This window comes from Dama dama, chromosome 4, assembly GCF_033118175.1.
Source record: "Dama dama isolate Ldn47 chromosome 4, ASM3311817v1, whole genome shotgun sequence".
Taxonomy (NCBI): Eukaryota; Metazoa; Chordata; class Mammalia; order Artiodactyla; family Cervidae; genus Dama; species Dama dama.
Window position 1 is genome coordinate 40317959 of NC_083684.1, and position 19073 is coordinate 40337031.

At 38.1% G+C, this 19073-nt stretch overlaps 1 protein-coding gene across 3 annotated transcripts in view; it reads left to right on the top strand.

Moving 5' to 3' along the window:
- CTCF (CCCTC-binding factor) overlaps nt 1–19073 on the top strand; it is a 43067-nt gene that overhangs the window by 7432 nt on the left and 16562 nt on the right. For all 3 annotated transcript variants that reach the window (XM_061138734.1, XM_061138733.1, XM_061138735.1), the window contains one exon: nt 17970–18759. In XM_061138734.1, coding sequence (XP_060994717.1) covers nt 17979–18759 — 781 coding nt within the window. In that variant the 5' untranslated portion in view covers nt 17970–17978. The remainder of the gene's footprint in view (nt 1–17969; nt 18760–19073) is intronic.

Consider the following 19073-nt stretch of genomic DNA (forward strand, 5'->3'; position numbering starts at 1 on the left):
GGGACTTATCAAAAAATTAATCAGAAAATAAATAGAGAAGTAGACAAATGGATAAACAGGATCAAATTCCATGTTGAGAGTGATGTTTGACAACCACTGAAAAAAGCTGATTGGAAAGACTAGTGCTTATGAGAAGTTTGAGGGTTTTTTGAGTTTTGTTTTGTTTGTCTTAATATAGTACATGGTGAAGGGAAGAGTACGCACGGATGTAATGCAATGTGATAAGTGTAGTTAACACTGCTATATGTTACATATGAAATTTAAAGAGTATGAATGTTTTCTAAACTTTCTCTGGGAAATACATATATCATGAAATATATGTAAGTCAAATCTTACGCTTTATACCTTAAACTTACACAGTGCTATACAAGAAGGAAGTGGCAACCCACTCCAGTATTCTTGCCTGGGAAGTCCCATGGACAGAGGATCCTGGTGGGCTACAGTCCATGGGGTTGCAAAAGAGTCAGACACGACTTAGCAACTAAACAACAATAAACAACAGATACAACGATTATGTCTAAATAAAACTGGGAGAAAAAAATTACGGTACAAAAAATAAATTGTTACGGAGGAATAGTAAAGAAAAACCCAGACAGTAATAACCTGTAGAATATAGGTTAAATTATATATACATATGTATACACACATATACATACATATATATGTATATACATATATATATGTATATATACATACATATGTGTATATAATATAACCTGGTACATAGCAAGAGCTCAATAAATAATTGTTTGGATGAATGAATGCCCAGGGTAAAAGACTAAATTGATAGGCATCAAAACACTGGTCAAAACAAATTGCAAAATAAACTGGTAGTGTGAGGGTGGTTAGGTTTGGTTTTCTGTAGTTTTATCACATAGTTATTTTATAATGCAAATAGGTTTTTTTTCCTCCTCAGAATTAACCAGAATTTGGGAGTGGCAACATTCAATAATAGGGAAGTTAATTAAATTATAATACACCTCCTCTGTATCTCCAGATTAAACTAGCTGCAATAAAGCCCGACCACTATCCTGTGCCATTTTATATAAGGGACTTGAGCATCCACAGACCTGGGTATCTGGCCAGAGACTGGGGTGGGGTTGGTGTGCTGGAACAAATCCTCTGTGGATACCCAGGGACAACTGTAATAGAATGTCATGCAACTGTTTTATTATGTATAGAAATATATTGAAATGGAGAGGAATTTGAGACACACTGCATAAAGCAAATTATCAAATAGTGTGCACAGTGCAACAAAAATGCACAGTATGATCTCGTATAAGAGTAAATATGTGTATAAATGGGGAGGAGACTATGGATATAAACCAGCATGTTTATGTAAAACGTGGAAGTTTATATATTCTTACTTATCAGAATTTTCTTTTATCTGTATTTCATAATTTTTATTTTTTATTTTTGTATTTCAATTTCTAAAGGGAAAAAGGAATAGGACATAGTACTGAAGCTTTGTGATAAATATAATGAAGTAATAAAAAGTAGTTTTTTCCTAGTAAAAGTAGGCTCCAGAGCCTTGCTGTAACAGTTGCAGAAGTGCAGGCAGGAGTGGGGCACCATGGAGAAGGAAATGGCAACCCACTCCAGTACTCTTGCCTGGAAAATCCCATGGATGGAGGAACCTGGTAGGCTACAGTCCATGGGGTCACAAGAGTCAGACACGACTGGCGACTTCACTTTCACTTTGGTCCTAAGTATCTTTATCTTGCTGAACTCAACCAGCAGAATGCAGGCCTCTTTTTTTGTTTCACTTAATGACCTGGGGCATATCTTGTGCTTTTATTTATGGTTTTATAGTTAAGCAAGCCTGCTTCATATGCAACATTCTGATAGGTTTCTTAAGCAATCGTTAACCTGCAGTGGTCTCCCAGAGTCCCCTTGGTTTTCCTCTCTATCTGTAATCCCATCCTGGGACTTCTACAACTACCAGTGTAACTATCCTACTCTATCCCTATCAGTGTAGGTTACAAATATGCAAACCACAGTAAAAATGTCTATTATAAAAAAGAAAAAGAAGTGGGGCGCCACCAGCCATGTGTGTGCCCAAGTTTTAGAGTGAATTGAGGTTGCAGTGGCAGTTCTTAAAATTTTCCTCGCAAATTGGATCGTAAATTTTTTTTGTATCATTCGCGTAATGTTTCGTTTCATTCTTTGATAGAGTAATAATGATATACCAGCTTCCCCAACAAGGAAGGAGATAGAGTCCTGAAATGTCCTAGATTAGTGAGGGCCTTTGAAGAAAAGAGCAGATAGGTATCTTGATGCTTTGTGTACAGTGGGGAGGGAGAAGGGGGATTATTTATTCCCTGACTTAGAGCAGCCTTTCTAGTTTAAAACATACCCTAAAATAAATAAATAAATAAATAAAACATACCCTAATGGAGGTGAAGGAAGAGCCAGTCTAGTAGACTGAATCTTATGTATCACTTTTTTGCCTGATACAGGGATTCCTCTTTAAATTTCTTGGACTTCAGATGTAAAGCCGCTCAGAATGGTGTACGTTTATTATTAATTATTAGCCGTTCCTATCTCAGTAGGTTTCAGAGACTTCTGCCTGATTTCTCGGTTATAGAAAAGGGGACTGCAAAGCTAGAGAACCGACTGTTGTACAGCTTCACTATATGTAGTTGTTAAAATTTTCTGACTTTTTTCTTTTTTTTTTTTTTTTTAAAACTGAGACATGGTGATATTTGTTCCCTTCTTAGTTTTGAGAATGAATCTAATTGATAACCTAGAAGTCTAGCATTTAAAGCCAGGTGAAATTTTAAGTCACTATACAGTCCTCAGGGTTTCCCTGATAGCTCAGTTGGTAAAGAATCCTCTTGCAACCCGGTTAGATTCCTGGGTCAGAAAGATTCACTGGAGAAAGGATAGGCTACCCACTCCAGTATTCTTGGGCTTCCCTTGTGGCTCAGCTGGTAAAGAATCTGCCTGCAATGTGGGAGACCTGGGTTCAATCCCTGGGTTGGAAAGATCCCCTAGAGAAGGGAAAGGTTACCCACTCCAGTATTCTGGCCAGGAGAAGTCCATGGACTGTATAGTCCATGGGGTTGCAAAGAGCTGGACACGACTGAGTGACTTTCACTTTCGAGATCGGGCGCGTTCAGGGTGGTATGGCTGTAGATGACTTTCACTTTCATACAGTTTGCTCATAATACAGATAACAACCCTAAGAGGGAAAGTGATTTACCCAAGGTCATGAATGTAGGACAAGTACATCTGCCTTTTTTTTATTCTTCAGACTGGCTCTGAATAGTCTCTGGGTTTCATGGAATATCCTGCTGCATTTGGTTCTCTAACTAATGTACTAAATGTACATTTGGTTTTTTAGATCTCTTTTAACAGAGAAACACATTAGTGTATGTCAGTAGAAAAATAAATTTTATTTATTTATTTTTTTAGAAAAATAAATTTTAAGAGACTACTATACCTTACTGCTCTCTAGTGTCATACACCTGTGCACTGGCATACCTTAAGTTTTCAGTGTATATTTGTCAGAATTTTTAAAAATATTGCCCCACACCTTAAAGTTTGTTCATGTGCACAGTGTATCACTAGGCTCTGGTGTTGCTAATATTAAAGTTTGCTATCTAATACCAGGAGTGTTAAGATTTTGAGCTCATTCATCTCTTTCTTTATAATCCAGGACTTTTTCAGAATCCTCCAGTTTAATTCTCTGTGATAAGAACAGACCATCCTTGGAGACAGACTTTTGTTTGTCTGTTTGTTTTGCTTTTTGGCTGCACCGTGCAGCGCACCGTGCAGCATGCAGGATCCTCGATCCCTGAAAGTGAAAGCATTAGTGGTTCAGTTGTGTCAGACTCTTTGGGACCCCATGGACTGTATAGCCCACCAGGCTCCTCTGTCCATGGGATTCTCCAGGCAAGAATACGGGAGTGGGTTGCCATGCCCTTTTCCAGGGGATCATCCCAATCCAGGTATCAAACCTGGGCCTCCCACATTGCAGGCAGATTCTTTACCATCTGAGCCACCAGGGAAGCCCCCACTTAGTTCCCTGACCAGGAATCAAACCTGCACCTCCTATAGTGGAGCTTGGAGTCCCAACCCCTGGATCACCAGGGATGTTCAGCATCTCTATTTTAGTATAGCTCAGTTGGACCACTAAAAGTTCAGAATTATTTCAGCCCACTGCTTTTTAGATAAACTCTAGTATAACAAACTGTGTCACATATTGTAAAGTATGCAAGATACTATATACATTCACAGATTATGATACAGAGCTGTAGTAATAGAGGACACACTAGTTGTTTTTAGTATTTCTGTTTTATTTATATCTTACAGCTTTCTACTTGTTTAAATTTGTTGTTGTTATAGGTATATGTTGAAACTATAATAGCGACTTTGTTTTCTGTTGCAAGTAAATTTTATCTTTTAGAACTTTTTTTTTTTCTGGCTCCTTGGTAGACAAGGCCTTTGATCCTTCTATTCCTTTCTTCCTCTGTTTGTTTCTGTATTTCTCAGGAGTAACCAAGTTAGCAGATTACTTCTTTTTATAATCTAATAGTAGTTCAAAGTAGCATTTTGCTTCCTTTATTGTTTAAACTTCTGTCTCTGTTCCTATAGGTATATATGTATATATCCTCTTTCTGTTTTTTAGATTTCTTTTATTCTGCTGAATAGCACTTTATTATTCATATTTTGTGTTATACTGTTTAGTCACTAAGGATATCTTATTTTTTCATGTGACTATTTCTTGATCTTTGTTCGAAGATGGCATATTACCATTTATTAATACTACTATTACTATACCTTTGGTACAGACATGGCTGAATTTAAGCTGTTGACTTACTTAATCTTGACCTTATAGGAGATACCATTTACCAGATAAAAATGGTCTTAATTTCTACTGAGTACCCTTCATGAGTGAGTTCTGGGTTATAGAGATCCTGGAGCAGTGGCCGTATGATCACTGAGACACCCTACAAAACCATGAATTCACTCTGCTATGTGTGTCTATTTCTCTCCTTCCCTGCCCCTTTTTTCCTTTTATCATATGTTGAGTTTGTCCATAGCATCTAGAGTGATTGTTTTATATTATTGCTACCCATGATAGAGGTGAAATTTTAGAACTTTCTTCTCGAGTCATGCAACAAATGAAATTATTTTAAAGAATGAACCAGAAAAAAAAAAAAAAAAAATGAACCAGAAATTCTAATAGTAGAAAACTATGGGTATTTGAATAGTTTTGATTTATGTCAGCCTGCATTTAGGGTGAATAACGATTGTATTAGTAGGTCAGTCACTTTAAAGTGAAAGCAAATGCTGTCAGAATCACCTGGGGGCCTTTTGAAATAAGGTCTCTCTCTCCACACCTACTGAAAGTCTCTGGGATCTGTGCATTTTAAATCACATCAGGTGATTTAAGCCAACCAGGTTTTTGGGAACCACTGCTCAGGTAGAATGGCCCCCAGATCCATAGGTGTACTTATTAGATATTTTGTATATTTTATACTGTGTGTATAATTTATTCCTTTTTATAACATAATTATTTGTTCAAAGTGATAGACTTGCTGTACATCCCTAGCCTTTCTTATATTTTCAGTGATGAAACACTGTAGGACCACTGTAAACAGTCTTAATTCTGAGCTCCTTTTAGGAATATCGGCCTGGAGCAGGGCAAGGAGAGACTTTGTGGCCCCTGACATAGTCACCCTTGGGAGACTAGGGAAATGAGAGAACAAAGAGACATGAGGCATTAGGTTGCTCTATGCCAGCATAAGTATCATTCAGGCTATAGAAGGCAGAGAGGGATAGCTCATGTTTGGGAGGCTACCTCCAATCCATACTGTGGCACTAGGATGCTGACAGCCAGAAAAGCTTTGTCTTCTGTTTCGTGTATAAAATGTCCAGTGAGTGAAATAAACAGACTACTCTTAATGAGGGTCTTAAATTTTCTCCATTTACTATTTTCCTTTGCTAGAATGTTCCTCTCTACTATATCTTGTCTGGCAAGGTCTATCTCATCCTTTAAGATCTAGCTTTAGCAATTTCTCCTTAAAGCCCACCTTCACCAGCTTAAGCCATCCTTTTTGCTACGTGGTGGAAAGCACGGGTTAACCTGTTACAGCACACACTGTATATAGCTCCTGTTTGTTCTCTTTGTCTCCCTGTCAGATGAGGAGCTCTCTGAGAAGAGAGCTATGCAGTTAGGGCTTTTTTTTTTTATTAAGTAATTAAAAGGGAAGTTCATTTCTGTGTACCTGGCATCAGTGCCTTTTGATAAAAGAATTATTATTGGTTTAGCACTTGTTCTTTGTAGCAAAAGAACTCACCTCCTATAGTTGTTTCACTGTTGCCATTAAAAATATTTTATTATGTATGTATTTCCTACATTTGAAGCTCTCCTTAGATTTTGTTTTTCAAGTAGCTATTAGAATAATTGTTTTGACTGTTTCTTTTAATATTAACAAATGAGGAGAAGGATTGTTAAAAACTGGGGTGCTCTTAACCTTTATTACTTAAGAGATAGAATTTTGTTTCCCTTTTAACTTCCTCTCTCCTCCCCTAAATGCCCCAGCTGTTCTTTTTAAAGTTGACAGCAGGTAACAGGGAAGAGGAGAAGGGTGTATATGTGACTGAGTAGGTGAGTGCTACTTCAGATAAAGGCTGCTTCTGATTATCTTGAAATAAATGGTCACTGATACTTTTCTGCTTCTCAGATTGAGTCATCCTTTCCACCCAGCTCCTTCCCATTCTTTTCTGTAGTCTGCAGCTTTCCTGGCACTCAGTATTTATGGGCATGATACCTCACTTTATCTGCAGCTGTCAGATAAAATGATGATGGATATATTTCCAGGAACAGGAGAGTAAAATAGTTATTTTTACTCTCCTATTTTAAAATAACTATTTTACTGTCCTATTTTAATTTTTTAAACCTTAACTTTTGTTCCAAAGGGGTAAATTATTTTTGGCTAGCGATCTGCATCCAATAAGTCAGCTTTTCCTTTCACTCTCAGGAGTCGCTGGTTACTTATTTGTAATTGGTTTTTTCCCCTTGTCATAATGGCACTTAGTATCCTCTGCAATCAGAATGGCTACAGTCCAAGGGGTTGGAGAGAGTCAGACCTGACTGAGCAGGCACACCCAGGCCCCACAGTGGGGATACTGGGCTAGGTTTTTCAGTCTGTCATTCTTGTGATTTGGAGATCTCAAAAAGAGAAAGCTACAAAGTGTCTCCTTTCTTCTCTGTGTTCTAATGATGTCTGATGTTGTATTGAGCAGTCTGAAGGCAAGTTGTTAGGTGACCCCCCTGTTAGATTGTTTCAAAATTGCTGTGGCTTGTGGAGCTCAGTGGGGAGTTGGGGCTGCTGTTTCCTACCAAGAGTGTAGACGGTCTTCTGATCTGCTCCAAGAAATAAATTGGGGTTTTTAGCAGTCAGTTGTCCCTTGTAGAAAACAGTAGTGTATTAAACAAAAGTTTTGGTGATTTTATTTGTAAAGTGGACTTCTCGAAATTATCCTTTACTGTCTTATTCTCAGTGCACGTCTTATTCTTAGTACATGTATATTTTATAATAACCATTCTCCCCAAATGACTATGCAGTGGTGAGTATGAAAGGTTATTTTGGTAGTTTCCCTTTGAGAAATAACCTGACACATTTGCTATAAAGCTACATTATCAGGTGATAAATTACTAAGCCTTAACATCTTCAAAAATTAGTGTATTCACAACTGGCTTTTATTTGGGGGGCAATATTTTTAAAACCTAAACCTACACTTGTATTGTCAGGGCTTACTTTTTTCTTTCTGAGAAATGATATAAACATAGCAATGAAGGATATAAATTCATATAGTTAAGCTTCCACTTAGCATACAATGTTTTGTTTTTTATGTTCTCTTCCTGCTTTTGTCGTGTGCAGGAACCATTTACACATGTTTCATATGACAGTGACACTAGTACTGAATGTCTGCTGCTTACCTAACACTGTTTTGTGTTCATTGCTGTAGAATATTCAGAAGTGAAAGGCATAGTTCCTGCCCTTGACAAGCTAATAATCTATTAGGGGAAAGACAGGTACACAGAACAGTATATTTAAATAAATGAACAAAATAACAAAACCAAATTAGAGTGAGTCTGCACTAATCAAGGTTGAGAAATCTTTGAATAGGGGATGACTAGACCTGGAAGAGACAGGACAGTAGGCACTTGTATGGAAGATGCACCAAAGGTGAGGTTGGATGGTTTGAAAGGATGGTAACAAATCATACAGAGCTCTGGGAGCGAAGCCAAAGAGATTGGAGTTGATTCAGTAACCCTCAATCCTCATGAGTTTTTGTGCCTCATTTCAGGAAGGTTTAGTCTGGCAGCAATATGCTAGACAGACTAGTAAGAGACCAGCCTAAGAGGCTGTTCTGTTCCTTTGACTCTTTTTCTGTTTCATTCCTGGATTTGATCCATCACCAGATTTCTGTCAACTACCTTGATTCTAAAGGTAATTGGTAGTTTATCAGAGAAGTAATTTTTGTGAGAAAAATTTATCTAAGGTTTGTGATTAGAATTCTAAGAAAACTGAAAGGTCATGTATTCAGCTAACATGTGTTCCTTTGCCTTCTGGGGTGACCTATAAAGATACAGAAGAGCACAGTAGCCAGGTTTTACCCACGTTGTTTTATTTAATCTTTACAACAGCCAGTGAAGTGGATACCATTATTATCTTTGTTTTGTAGGAAGGAAACTAAGGCGCAGAAGGGTAGTGTGTTTCACTCCAGGTCACACTCCTAGTGGGTGGAAGAACCAGAAATGGGATTCAGGTCTCTGGCAGGAAAGCCTAGCTCTTAATGACTATTCTGTTCTATTTCTCTCCCCGCCCCCCTTTTTTAGTATGGAACAATCAATTTCCTCAGGATTATATTAAAACATGATTTTTAGTATCTGTGTGATATTGTTTTATGGATGTATCATCATTTACCAAATTAAACTTTCCCCTATGGTTGTAATTTTAACTTGTTTATAATTATTTACTCTGATTAATAATGTCCTTATAATCTCTGATTATTTCTGAGCATAAAATCTGAAGCTAAATTATTGGACCACAATTTGAATATTAAAAATTCATATCACCGGTTACCTTGCTGATTTTTTTTGTGTGTAGTTTACTTAGAATATTATATTAGTTTCAGGTGTGCAACATAGTGATTTGATATTTTTTCAGATTGCACACCATACAAAGTTAATATTTTTTATTCTTTGTAACTTTTATTTTATAACTGGTAGTTTGTACCTCTTAGTCTTATTCACCTGTGTCACCCACTCCCAGCTCACCTCCTCTCTGGCAGCCACTAGATTGTTCTCTTTATCTGTGAGTTACCTTGCTGATTTCACTGCATTGAGAGTTATCCTTTAAAATAGTCTTAAAGTTTAATAGAGGTACAGTGCTGTCACATTGTTTTAATTTGTATTCTTGTTAATATTTAGACTTAGTTGTGTTTTTGTTTTTTTATTCATCTACCATTTGTATTTCTTTGAGTGATCTACCTGTGTCCTTTTCCCAGCCTTTTTTGGTATTTGTCTTTCTCATAAAATTTATAACTACTAATATAATAAGGATATTATTATTAATCTTTTGTCATATATACTGCAGATATTTTCTTTTTGTCCATTCAACATGTTTTTGTTTTTATAATTTTTGGGGTTTTTTTTTTTTTAAGCTTCAAGGTGGTCAAAATTTCAACAGTTTCCTCTATGCTCTCCTATCATTTAGGAATCTTAAAGCCTTCCAAGTTTGGTTTTCAGATTTGGCTTGTGGGATCCCAGATCCCCAACCGGGGATCAAACCTGAGGCCTTGTCAGTGAGAGCATGGCGTCCTAACCACTGGGCCACCCGGGAATTCCCGTCTTTTTTGTTTTTGTTAATGGCTCCTTACCTCTTACGGCAGAATATATTCCAGATGGATCAAAGGTATACGTTACTATAGCTTTAATACTACACTCATTTATAGTTTTTCTGGCACCTTTTATCAAAATAATTCTCTTTTCCTTCCTGATTTAATTTTTTAAATATTTATTTGGCTCCGCTAGATCCTGGTTGTGGTACTCAGGATCTTTGTTGTGGCATGCAGACTCTCAGTGTGGCACATGGGATCTAGTTTCCTGACCTCGGGGATGGAACCTGGGCCCCGGCCTTGGGAGTTCTGATTCTTAGCCACTGGACCACCAGGGAAGTTCTCTCCAAGTAATTTTTAAAATGACAACTTTATATATGCTACAAGTTGTTTCTGAATTCTCTATTCTATTTATATTGGCTGACTGTGATAGTGACAGTACTACACTATATTACTTATTGTGGCTTTATACTGTGTTAATATTTGGAAATAAAGGATGGTCTTCATTTTTCAAAAATTTTATCACTATCCTCAATATCTTATTTTTCAGCCATATTTTGAAAATTATATGAACTAGAAATAACTAAAATCTTTATGATGTTTGGCCTTTCTGATCATGGATATAGGATAGCAGTGTGCCTATTGAGTGAGGTCTTTTATGCCTCCTAGAAGGGTTTTGTGATCTTCAAAAAGGTCTGCAAATTTTGAATTGAGGTTGTGTTAAGAACGTTGTAAGTTTATATTTCTATATGTTTTTCTGAATTTCCTATTTATTATTTAATAGTTATATATAATTGTAAGTTTATTTATAGCTCATCTTGTTCCACAAAGAAGTTGAAGAAATGTATAGAAAATATAGTCAATGATACAAATTCAAAACCCCAGAAAATACAAATTAGAATAAAAACTTATTACATAGTTTGAGAGGGAAAAGATTCATAAAGGTGTGGCCAGCTAAAATAATGGTAACATGATCCTGTTACATAGGTCTCAGAATGAAAGAAAAAAATTCCTTAGTTGTGGAGGAGGAAATGGCAACCCACTCCAGTATTCTTGCCTGGAGAATCCTGTGCACAGGGGAGCCTAGCAGGCTACAGTCCATGGGGTCTCAAAGAGTTGGACATGACTTAGCAACTACACAGATATAGAAAACAAACTAATGGTTATCAAAGGAGAGACAGAAGTGTGATGGGACAAATTATGTGTGTGGGATTAAGAGATTAAAAACTCCTGTTTATAAAACAGCAAGTTTATATTGTATCAGATAAAGAATTAGAGCCATTATTGTATGATAACATTTGGTGGAGTATAATCTGTAAAATACTGAATCACTGTGCTGTACACCTGAAACTAGTATAATACTGTAAATCTACTGCAATTAAAAATAAAAAAATTTAAAAATTAAAAAATAAACAGGTGAATTTTCCACAGAGAATTGTTAAGATTGTATTTTCTGGATGGTACAAATCACCAGACATTTAATAAAGGGAGTTTCTATGAAAAAAAAAAAAATTCCTTAGTTGAAACAAAGCTTTTCCAAGCACATAACTCCAAATGAAATTTCTTCCATGTATACTTTAGTGTAAGTAAAGGGCATAATGTCAAAATAAAACTTGGTAAGTACAGTTCTGTAAGGAATAAGACCAAGTGACCCAAGTATATCCAGCTTTCTGGTGGTTTGGCATAATTTGGGTTAAAGCCTAGAATAGAATGCTGAATTCCACAAAGAGGTCAAGTCAGATAAGGACAGAAAAGTCTCCTTTGGATTTACCAGTTAAGGGCCATTACTGGCTTCAGAGCAGTTCAATTGAGTATTGGGGAACAGAAACCAAACTGGTGAACTGAGGCGTGGAAGAGATGTAAAGGAATAAGACAGCTACTGTGAGGTTGATCAAAGGGGAATAGAGAGACAGCAGATGCTAAATTGTCAAGTGGGGTTAAGGGGAATTTTAAGAGAAAAAGATTTGAGCAATAGAGAGCTGATACAGCGCTGACAAGCAAGAGGGGAGGAGCTGATCCAGCAGGTCCCCTTAGATGCAGGTCAGGCTGGTGGTGTAGGAGCATAGGCAGACTTCTGGATCCTTTGTGAAGAGTCTGGGCCTGTGTACCCTTCCACTCAACCAGAGTGGAAGCGTGTGTTTTTTTTCACAGTGAGAGAATAGTGGTGAGCAAGAGGTACTCAGATACCAATTTTCCTGTCTTCCAGGTTCCTCACCCTCATATGCCAGTTTTCACCCTGCCTCAGTCTAAGGGAACCCCCTCTTGCCCCATCTTCTACCCATAAGTTGATGTGATCAAATGATTAAAAAAAAAAAAAAATACTCCCAAGCTTCAGTTTTTCCCCAGGATTGTAGAGGGTACAGGGAAGGATCTGTTCTTCAGAGTTCCATTTCTTGTGTGCTACTGCAGCCCAGAGGACTAAGCCATTTTGCCAAGCTCATTTGGTTGGTTAGGGATGATGAGGGTTTAGAGTCTGGGTTTCTTTCTTTTATTTAGCTGTGCTGCACAGCTTGCAGGATCTTAGTTCCCCAACCAGGGATTGAACCTGGGCCATAGCAGTGAGAGCACTGAGTGCTAACCCCTGGACCGCCAGGGAATTCCCCCATGTTTCTTTATTCCTTATCCAGTGCCACTGAGTTGAAGGTGATAGCCAGACACCCACAGAAGAAAGAGATCCTTTAGGCATTGAAACTGTGGAATTGCACATGTGGATTTAGAAGACCTCTGGGTTGAGACAGCTGAAGTAAAAAGTTCATGAACTGAATGACTACAGAGAGAGGAACAGAGTTGATGTTGCTCAGAGTGGCTGGGGGAAGAGCTCTCAGAAACAAGGGAGCGACCTAGGGCAGCAGGAGCAAGAGAGAAGAGAGGCTGATGAAATAGGAATGACTTTCATACTGTTAGATGCCAAAGAAAAATTGAGTTTGAGGATGAGGGGAAGGCCTTCAGGTTGGCTAGTGTGGTTCCTGGTGAATGGTGCTTGTGTACCAAGCAGAGGGACCGGAGAGGGCTGAGTTGGGAGTGGAGTCCTTTTTAGTAAGGTGTTTAGTAAGGTATTTAAAATACCACAAAGCCATATACAAGTGTATGTAAATTTTATGTATATAGCCTCATCTGTATTTAAAAATACATCTCCAAGAGCGGGAGAAAAAAATGAGAAAATAGCATCAAAGTACTAGGTAATTAGGTGTAGAAATTGTGAACAATTTTTTTAAAGTCCTATTTGTCCTTCATTTTTCAGACTTCTATAAATAAGCCAATATACTTTGATAATCTGCAAAAGTTTTGTCCAGAGGTTAATGTAAACCTGTTCTTAATGACATTGGTCCACTAAAAGATTTGACAGCACCTAGAAAGCACACCTGACTCAAGTAAGCAGAGAGGCCAAGAATATGACAGGCTCAAGAGAAACTGAGTGGAAAGCGGGAGACACAGCTGAGCCCGTGGAAGGAGGGAAAGGATGGATCCAAACCACCAATGGGGTGAAACATGTAGGATAGCACAGTCTCCAGGGAGTGGGGAGAGAGACACTCCCCCCCCCACCCCCAGCCTATTAGGTTAGTTACTGACTGGTAGACTCCTTCCCTTCCCCTCCACCCCCCCAGAGGAAGTAGAGCAATCCACTCCTGGAAGGCATGCCCTGAGACTTCCAAGCCTGAATGGGAGAGGCTGGTGGCTTGCTACTTTGTGTCTGATTTTTCTCTGTAAAAATAGAACCTACTGCTATAAGACCCTGAATAGATGGTGATGTTCATGGACCTTATGCCATGTGTTTTTTCATGGTGAGAGGATACTCTTGTCAGGTCAATCCCAGGCAGCCATAATTGGTTTCAATTTGATTCCTTTGCACCAATTCATTTTCTGCCTGGTTTATAATTCCACAGCCTCTTTTGGGTTGGATTTGGTTATTTACAAGAGATTTCTAGTATTTTAAGTTCTCAAATTCATGGCGGAGACAAGGTGGATTTTTCAGTGTTATTCAGATAGTTGTGTGCTACAAAATCTCACCGAGCTCAGAGATTAAATACTTTTCCTCCACCAGTTTTACTATTGAGGATATCTGAATAACCTGGGGTTAGGTAGTGAATGTAGTGAATCTGTGGCCGTAGCATTTACAGCATGTAAAATTTTTGTTTTTTGATACTTTTCCAAGAATGTTTCCATCGTGGGTGTGGCTTTCTTTTCTCTGTTCCTAACTCCAGCATTGAAGTTATCATCATCTGTTGGGGTATTGATTTCAGGCCGTCATGGCCTGGGAAGTTTTTGGGGTTGGTTTTTTTTGTTTGGTTTTTTTTTTTTTTTGGAAAAAATGAGGCAAGTAATAGTATAAAGTAGTGCATCTAAAACTTTAATATATGACACCATTTGGGGATCTGTTAAATTGCAAGTTGTAATTCTGTGGGTCAAGGGTAGAGCCTGAAATTCTGTTTTTAGAAGTTCCGAGGTTAAACCAGTGTTCCTGGTCCTCAGGAGCACCTACCCACATGTGGCTGTTGAGAATTTACCATGTGACTGGTTCAAATTGAGATGTACTATAAAATTTATACCAGATTTCAAAGGCTTATTATAAAAAAAGAAGGTACAGTATCTCAACTTTTTTTATTGATTCCATCTTGAAATGATAGTATTTTGGATATATTGGGTTAGATTACTAAAATTGACTTTGTTTCTTTTTACTTTTAAATATGACTACTGGAAAAATTTGAATTATATGTATGTAACTCACATTTCTATTGGATGACTCTAGTATAGAACATTCTTATCCCAAGAATGATATGTCTGAACAGTAGTGGTTATATAAAAGAAATTATAGCTAGGATCATGCCTAAAGTAGTCTTTCACTATCAGAAATATAAATAAGATCTTATAAAAATGTTAGCACATTGATGCTCAGACATTTTTCATTTGTAGGCAGATTATAAAGCACTTCACAAATGTCCCTTGACCCTCATGTTCTGTGGTAGCATTTTGTTAGGTTTGTCCTGTTAATGGAACAGATAGTAAGAGGTCTTTGCATTGAGCATTGTAGTATACTCTTGGTTGTTGAGTACAAGGGGCTAAGGAAAGTAGGTGATGGTAGAAATCAGGGAAACCCAGCAACCCACAAGGTTTTCCATTAGGCTTGGTTTTGTTCTATGCAGATAGTGAGGTTTGTTGAATCAGTCCAAATATGTAGGGTTGTTTCAACCCTGGCTTCTTCCCTCAAAGAGTTTTTAACAAGCCCACTGGGGAAACAGATTATTTTGAGAAAAATTTAAGTGCATAATAGTGTGGTTGTTTTATCAGCAGATACGTTCAAGGAAAAATAATGGCTTAAAGACCAACCAGTCATGAATCTGAATAGATTATCTGGGGTCAGTACATCTCTCCTCTTTGCAAATAAACAGATACACTTTGTTGAAGAAATCAGACACTGTTCTTTATGAATCAAGTAAGTCTCAATTTTCAGTGCTTAGAAAGCATACGTGATTTCCATTGACAACCAAACGAGTATAGTTTTAATATTGTGTCATTCAAGACCACCCAATCTATGGCCACAACCAACACATCTTTTTCCTATCACTTTCTATTCTTTCCTCTCTTTGTATGCTTTTTAAGCATGTGCATGCAGACATGCAAGCACGCACCGTGTTGCCTTTAAAAGTCCTGCCCATACTGATCTCACACCTGGCCAAACCTAGTTTCTTTTACCCTGAGCCATTGTACCTATTCTGTCTGTTGTTAGACAATAACTCTTAAAATGCAGGATCAGGTTTGCATAATCTTAGTCTTTGTACTACCTTGCAGGTGGTCCTGACTTAAGGAGCCTTCTCTGACTGCTAATACGGATAGTGTTAAGGTACCTGAATTGAAGAAACGGGTCTCTGATAGATGTGGCAGAACCTTTGTTTGAGATGAGAGCAAGAATACAAAACACTTTAAATTTTAATTTTGAGGTAACCTTATGTATACTTGTCAGTTTTGTTAAGTCAGTTTTTTGATAGGAATTGGACATTGCTCAGACTCATTTTACTCTTAGATACCTGGGTATTCTCAGCACTCACAAGATGTAAGAGCCAGAAACTATAAATCAAAAAGAAGCTGATTTTTCTATTTTCTTTTCTGTATTCAGTTAGTATTTATTGTGTTCTTACTAACCTGGGCACAGTGCTAAAGGGTAAAAACTACATGTTATATAAATGGTTTCTGTCCTTAACAAACTTATGGTCTTATAGAGAAGAGAAATACATGAATATATTTCAGGTATGAGATGATGGTATGAGACAGTAGGTGGAGGTGTGTGGTAGCTACAAGCAGGGCCATTGGACTCTGGATTCAAGTTCTGATTCTGGCTCAAAGAAAAGCATGACGAAAAGGCATTCTGATGACTTGTTTTCTAAGGGAGAATTTAGCTAAAAACAGGTCCCCTGCCAGATGTAAAAAATGTGTAAGATTTAAACCAGTTTTGTTAATAACTTTAATATCAAATATCCAGTCAGAGTTGAATCTCATTGTCTCATGGCATTTTTAAAAAACATTTGTTGGTTTGACTCAATACAAACAAGATCCATAGATTGTGTTTGCTGTATCTCTTAAGCTTCTTTTGTCTATATCAGGGTTTCTCAACCTCTGCACTTACTGACATTTGGGGACCAATAATTCTTTGTTGTGAAAGACTCACCTGTGCAGAGCAGGATGCTTAGTAATGTCTCTGGCCTCTACCCACTAGATAGCACTAGATACTGGTAGCTTACCTGCACAGGTAGTGACAACCAGAAACATGTCCAAGTCAAGTTGGGTCACTCAGTCATGTCTGACTCTTTGCAAACCCATGGACTGCAGGATGCCAGGCTTCCCTGCCCATCACCAACTCCCGGAGCTTGCTCAAACTCAAGTCCATCGACCATCGAGTTGGTGATGCCATCCAACCATCTCATCCTCTTTCATCCCCTTCTCCTCTTGCCTTCAACCTTGCCCAGCATCAAGGTCTTTTCTAATGAGCCAGTTTTTCACATCAGGTGGCCAAAGTATTGGAGCTTCAGCATCAGTCCTTCCAGTGAATATTCAGGACTGATTTCCTTTAGGATGGACTGGTTGAATCTCCTTGCAGTCCAAGGGATTCTCAAGAGTCTTCTCCAACACCACAGTTCAAAAGCATCAATTCTTCAGCACTCAGCTTTCTTTATAGTCTAACTCTCGCATCCATACATGACTACTGGAAAAACCATAGCCTTGACTAGACGGACCTTTGTTGGCAAAGTGATGTCTCTGCTTTTTAATATGCTGTCTAGGTTGGTCATAACTTTCCTTCCAAGGAGCAAGTGTCTTTTAATTTCATGACTGCAGTCACCATCTGCAGTAATTTTGGAGCCCAAGAAAAGAAAATCTGTCACTGTTTACACTGTTTCCCCATCTATTTGCCATGACGTGATGGGACCAGATGCCATGATCTTTGTTTATTGAATGTTGAGTTTTAAGCCACCCTTTTCACTCTCCTCTTTGACTTTCATCAAGAGGCTCTTCAGGATACAGCCTTGACTTACTCCTTTCCCAATTTGGAACCGTCCATTTTTCCATGTCCAGCTCTAACTGTTGCTTCTTGACCTGCATACAGATTTCTCAGGAGGCAGGTCAGGTGGTCTGGTCTCCCATCTCTTTAAGAATTTTCCACAGTTTGTTGTGATCCACATAGTCAGAAACATGTCCAGGCCTTGCCAGATGTCTCCTGGCATAAGAATCACTGATCTGTAGGTTCTCCCTGTTCCCTTGCCATTTTTTTTTCTTCCTGGTGATTTCTTTACAGAAAACAATAAGTAGTTATTCCTGCAGTTTCCTTCAGTCTGGGTTTCATGAATTTCATCCCTGTAGTGTAAATTAATATCCTCTGTCAACCAGTTTCCTATTAATTGGTAGTTGGATCTAGAGGCTTGATTTGTTTAGGATTTTTTTGTTTTGTTTTAAAAGACTACTTCATAGATGGTATTCCCGTCTTCCACCAGGAGGTGCATAATATCTGTTGTTTTTTTTGTAATATTAACAAACATTGGTGGTCTTTTTTGTTTTAAAATGTATATATTTTCGTTTAGATAAATTTTATTTTAAATAACAATCTGTGTTCTCCCTTAATAAAGGAAGGGGAAATGGAAGGTGAGGCGGTTGAAGCCATTGTGGAAGAGTCTGAAACTTTCATTAAAGGAAAGGAGAGAAAAACTTACCAGAGACGCCGGGAAGGGGGCCAGGAAGAGGACTCTTGCCACCTTCCCCAGAACCAGACTGATGGTGGTGAGGTGGTCCAGGATGTCAATAACAGTGTACAGATGGTGATGATGGAACAGCTGGATCCTACCCTTCTTCAGATGAAGACTGAAGTCATGGAGGGTGCAGTCGCTCCAGAAGCAGAGGCTGCCGTGGACGATACCCAGATTATAACCTTGCAGGTTGTAAATATGGAGGAACAGCCTATAAACATAGGAGAGCTTCAACTTGTGCAAGTACCTGTTCCTGTGACTGTACCTGTTGCTACCACTTCAGTAGAAGAACTTCAGGGGGCTTATGAGAATGAAGTGTCTAAAGAGGGCCTTGCAGAAAGTGAACCCGTGATATGTCACACCTTACCTTTGCCTGAAGGGTTTCAAGTGGTAAAAGTGGGGGCCAATGGAGAGGTGGAGACCCTGGAGCAAGGGGAACTTCCGCCTCAGGAAGATCCTAGTTGGCAAAAAGACCCAGACTATCAGCCACCAGCCAAAAAAACAAAGAAAACCAAAAAGAGCAAACTGCGTTACACAGAGGAGGGCAAAGATGTGGATGTGTCTGTGTATGATTTTGAGGAAGAGCAGCAGGAGGGTCTGCTGTCAGAGGTTAATGCAGAGAAAGTGGTTGGTAACATGAAGCCTCCAAAGCCAACAAAAATTAAAAAGAAAGGTAAAATAAGTTTATCCATTATATTCTCAAAACCATTTTGGGATAAAACACATAACAGTACATATGCAGATTATATTAAATGGATTTATTTTTTAAAGACTGTGATGTGGGTATCAATTTTTTTTAGCCAGTCTAAAAGAAGTTTTTTCAGATTTGAGTCCTTTTTTAAGTCCTAAAAAGAAAGTAAGAAATCTATTGGTAGCATGAGATAATTATGACTAAATATGACTTAATTTGGTTTAGTTATAAAAAGCTAACAAAATACATCTGTAGCAGTTTAAGCTTAGGATTAATCTTAAAAATTTTGAAACCCT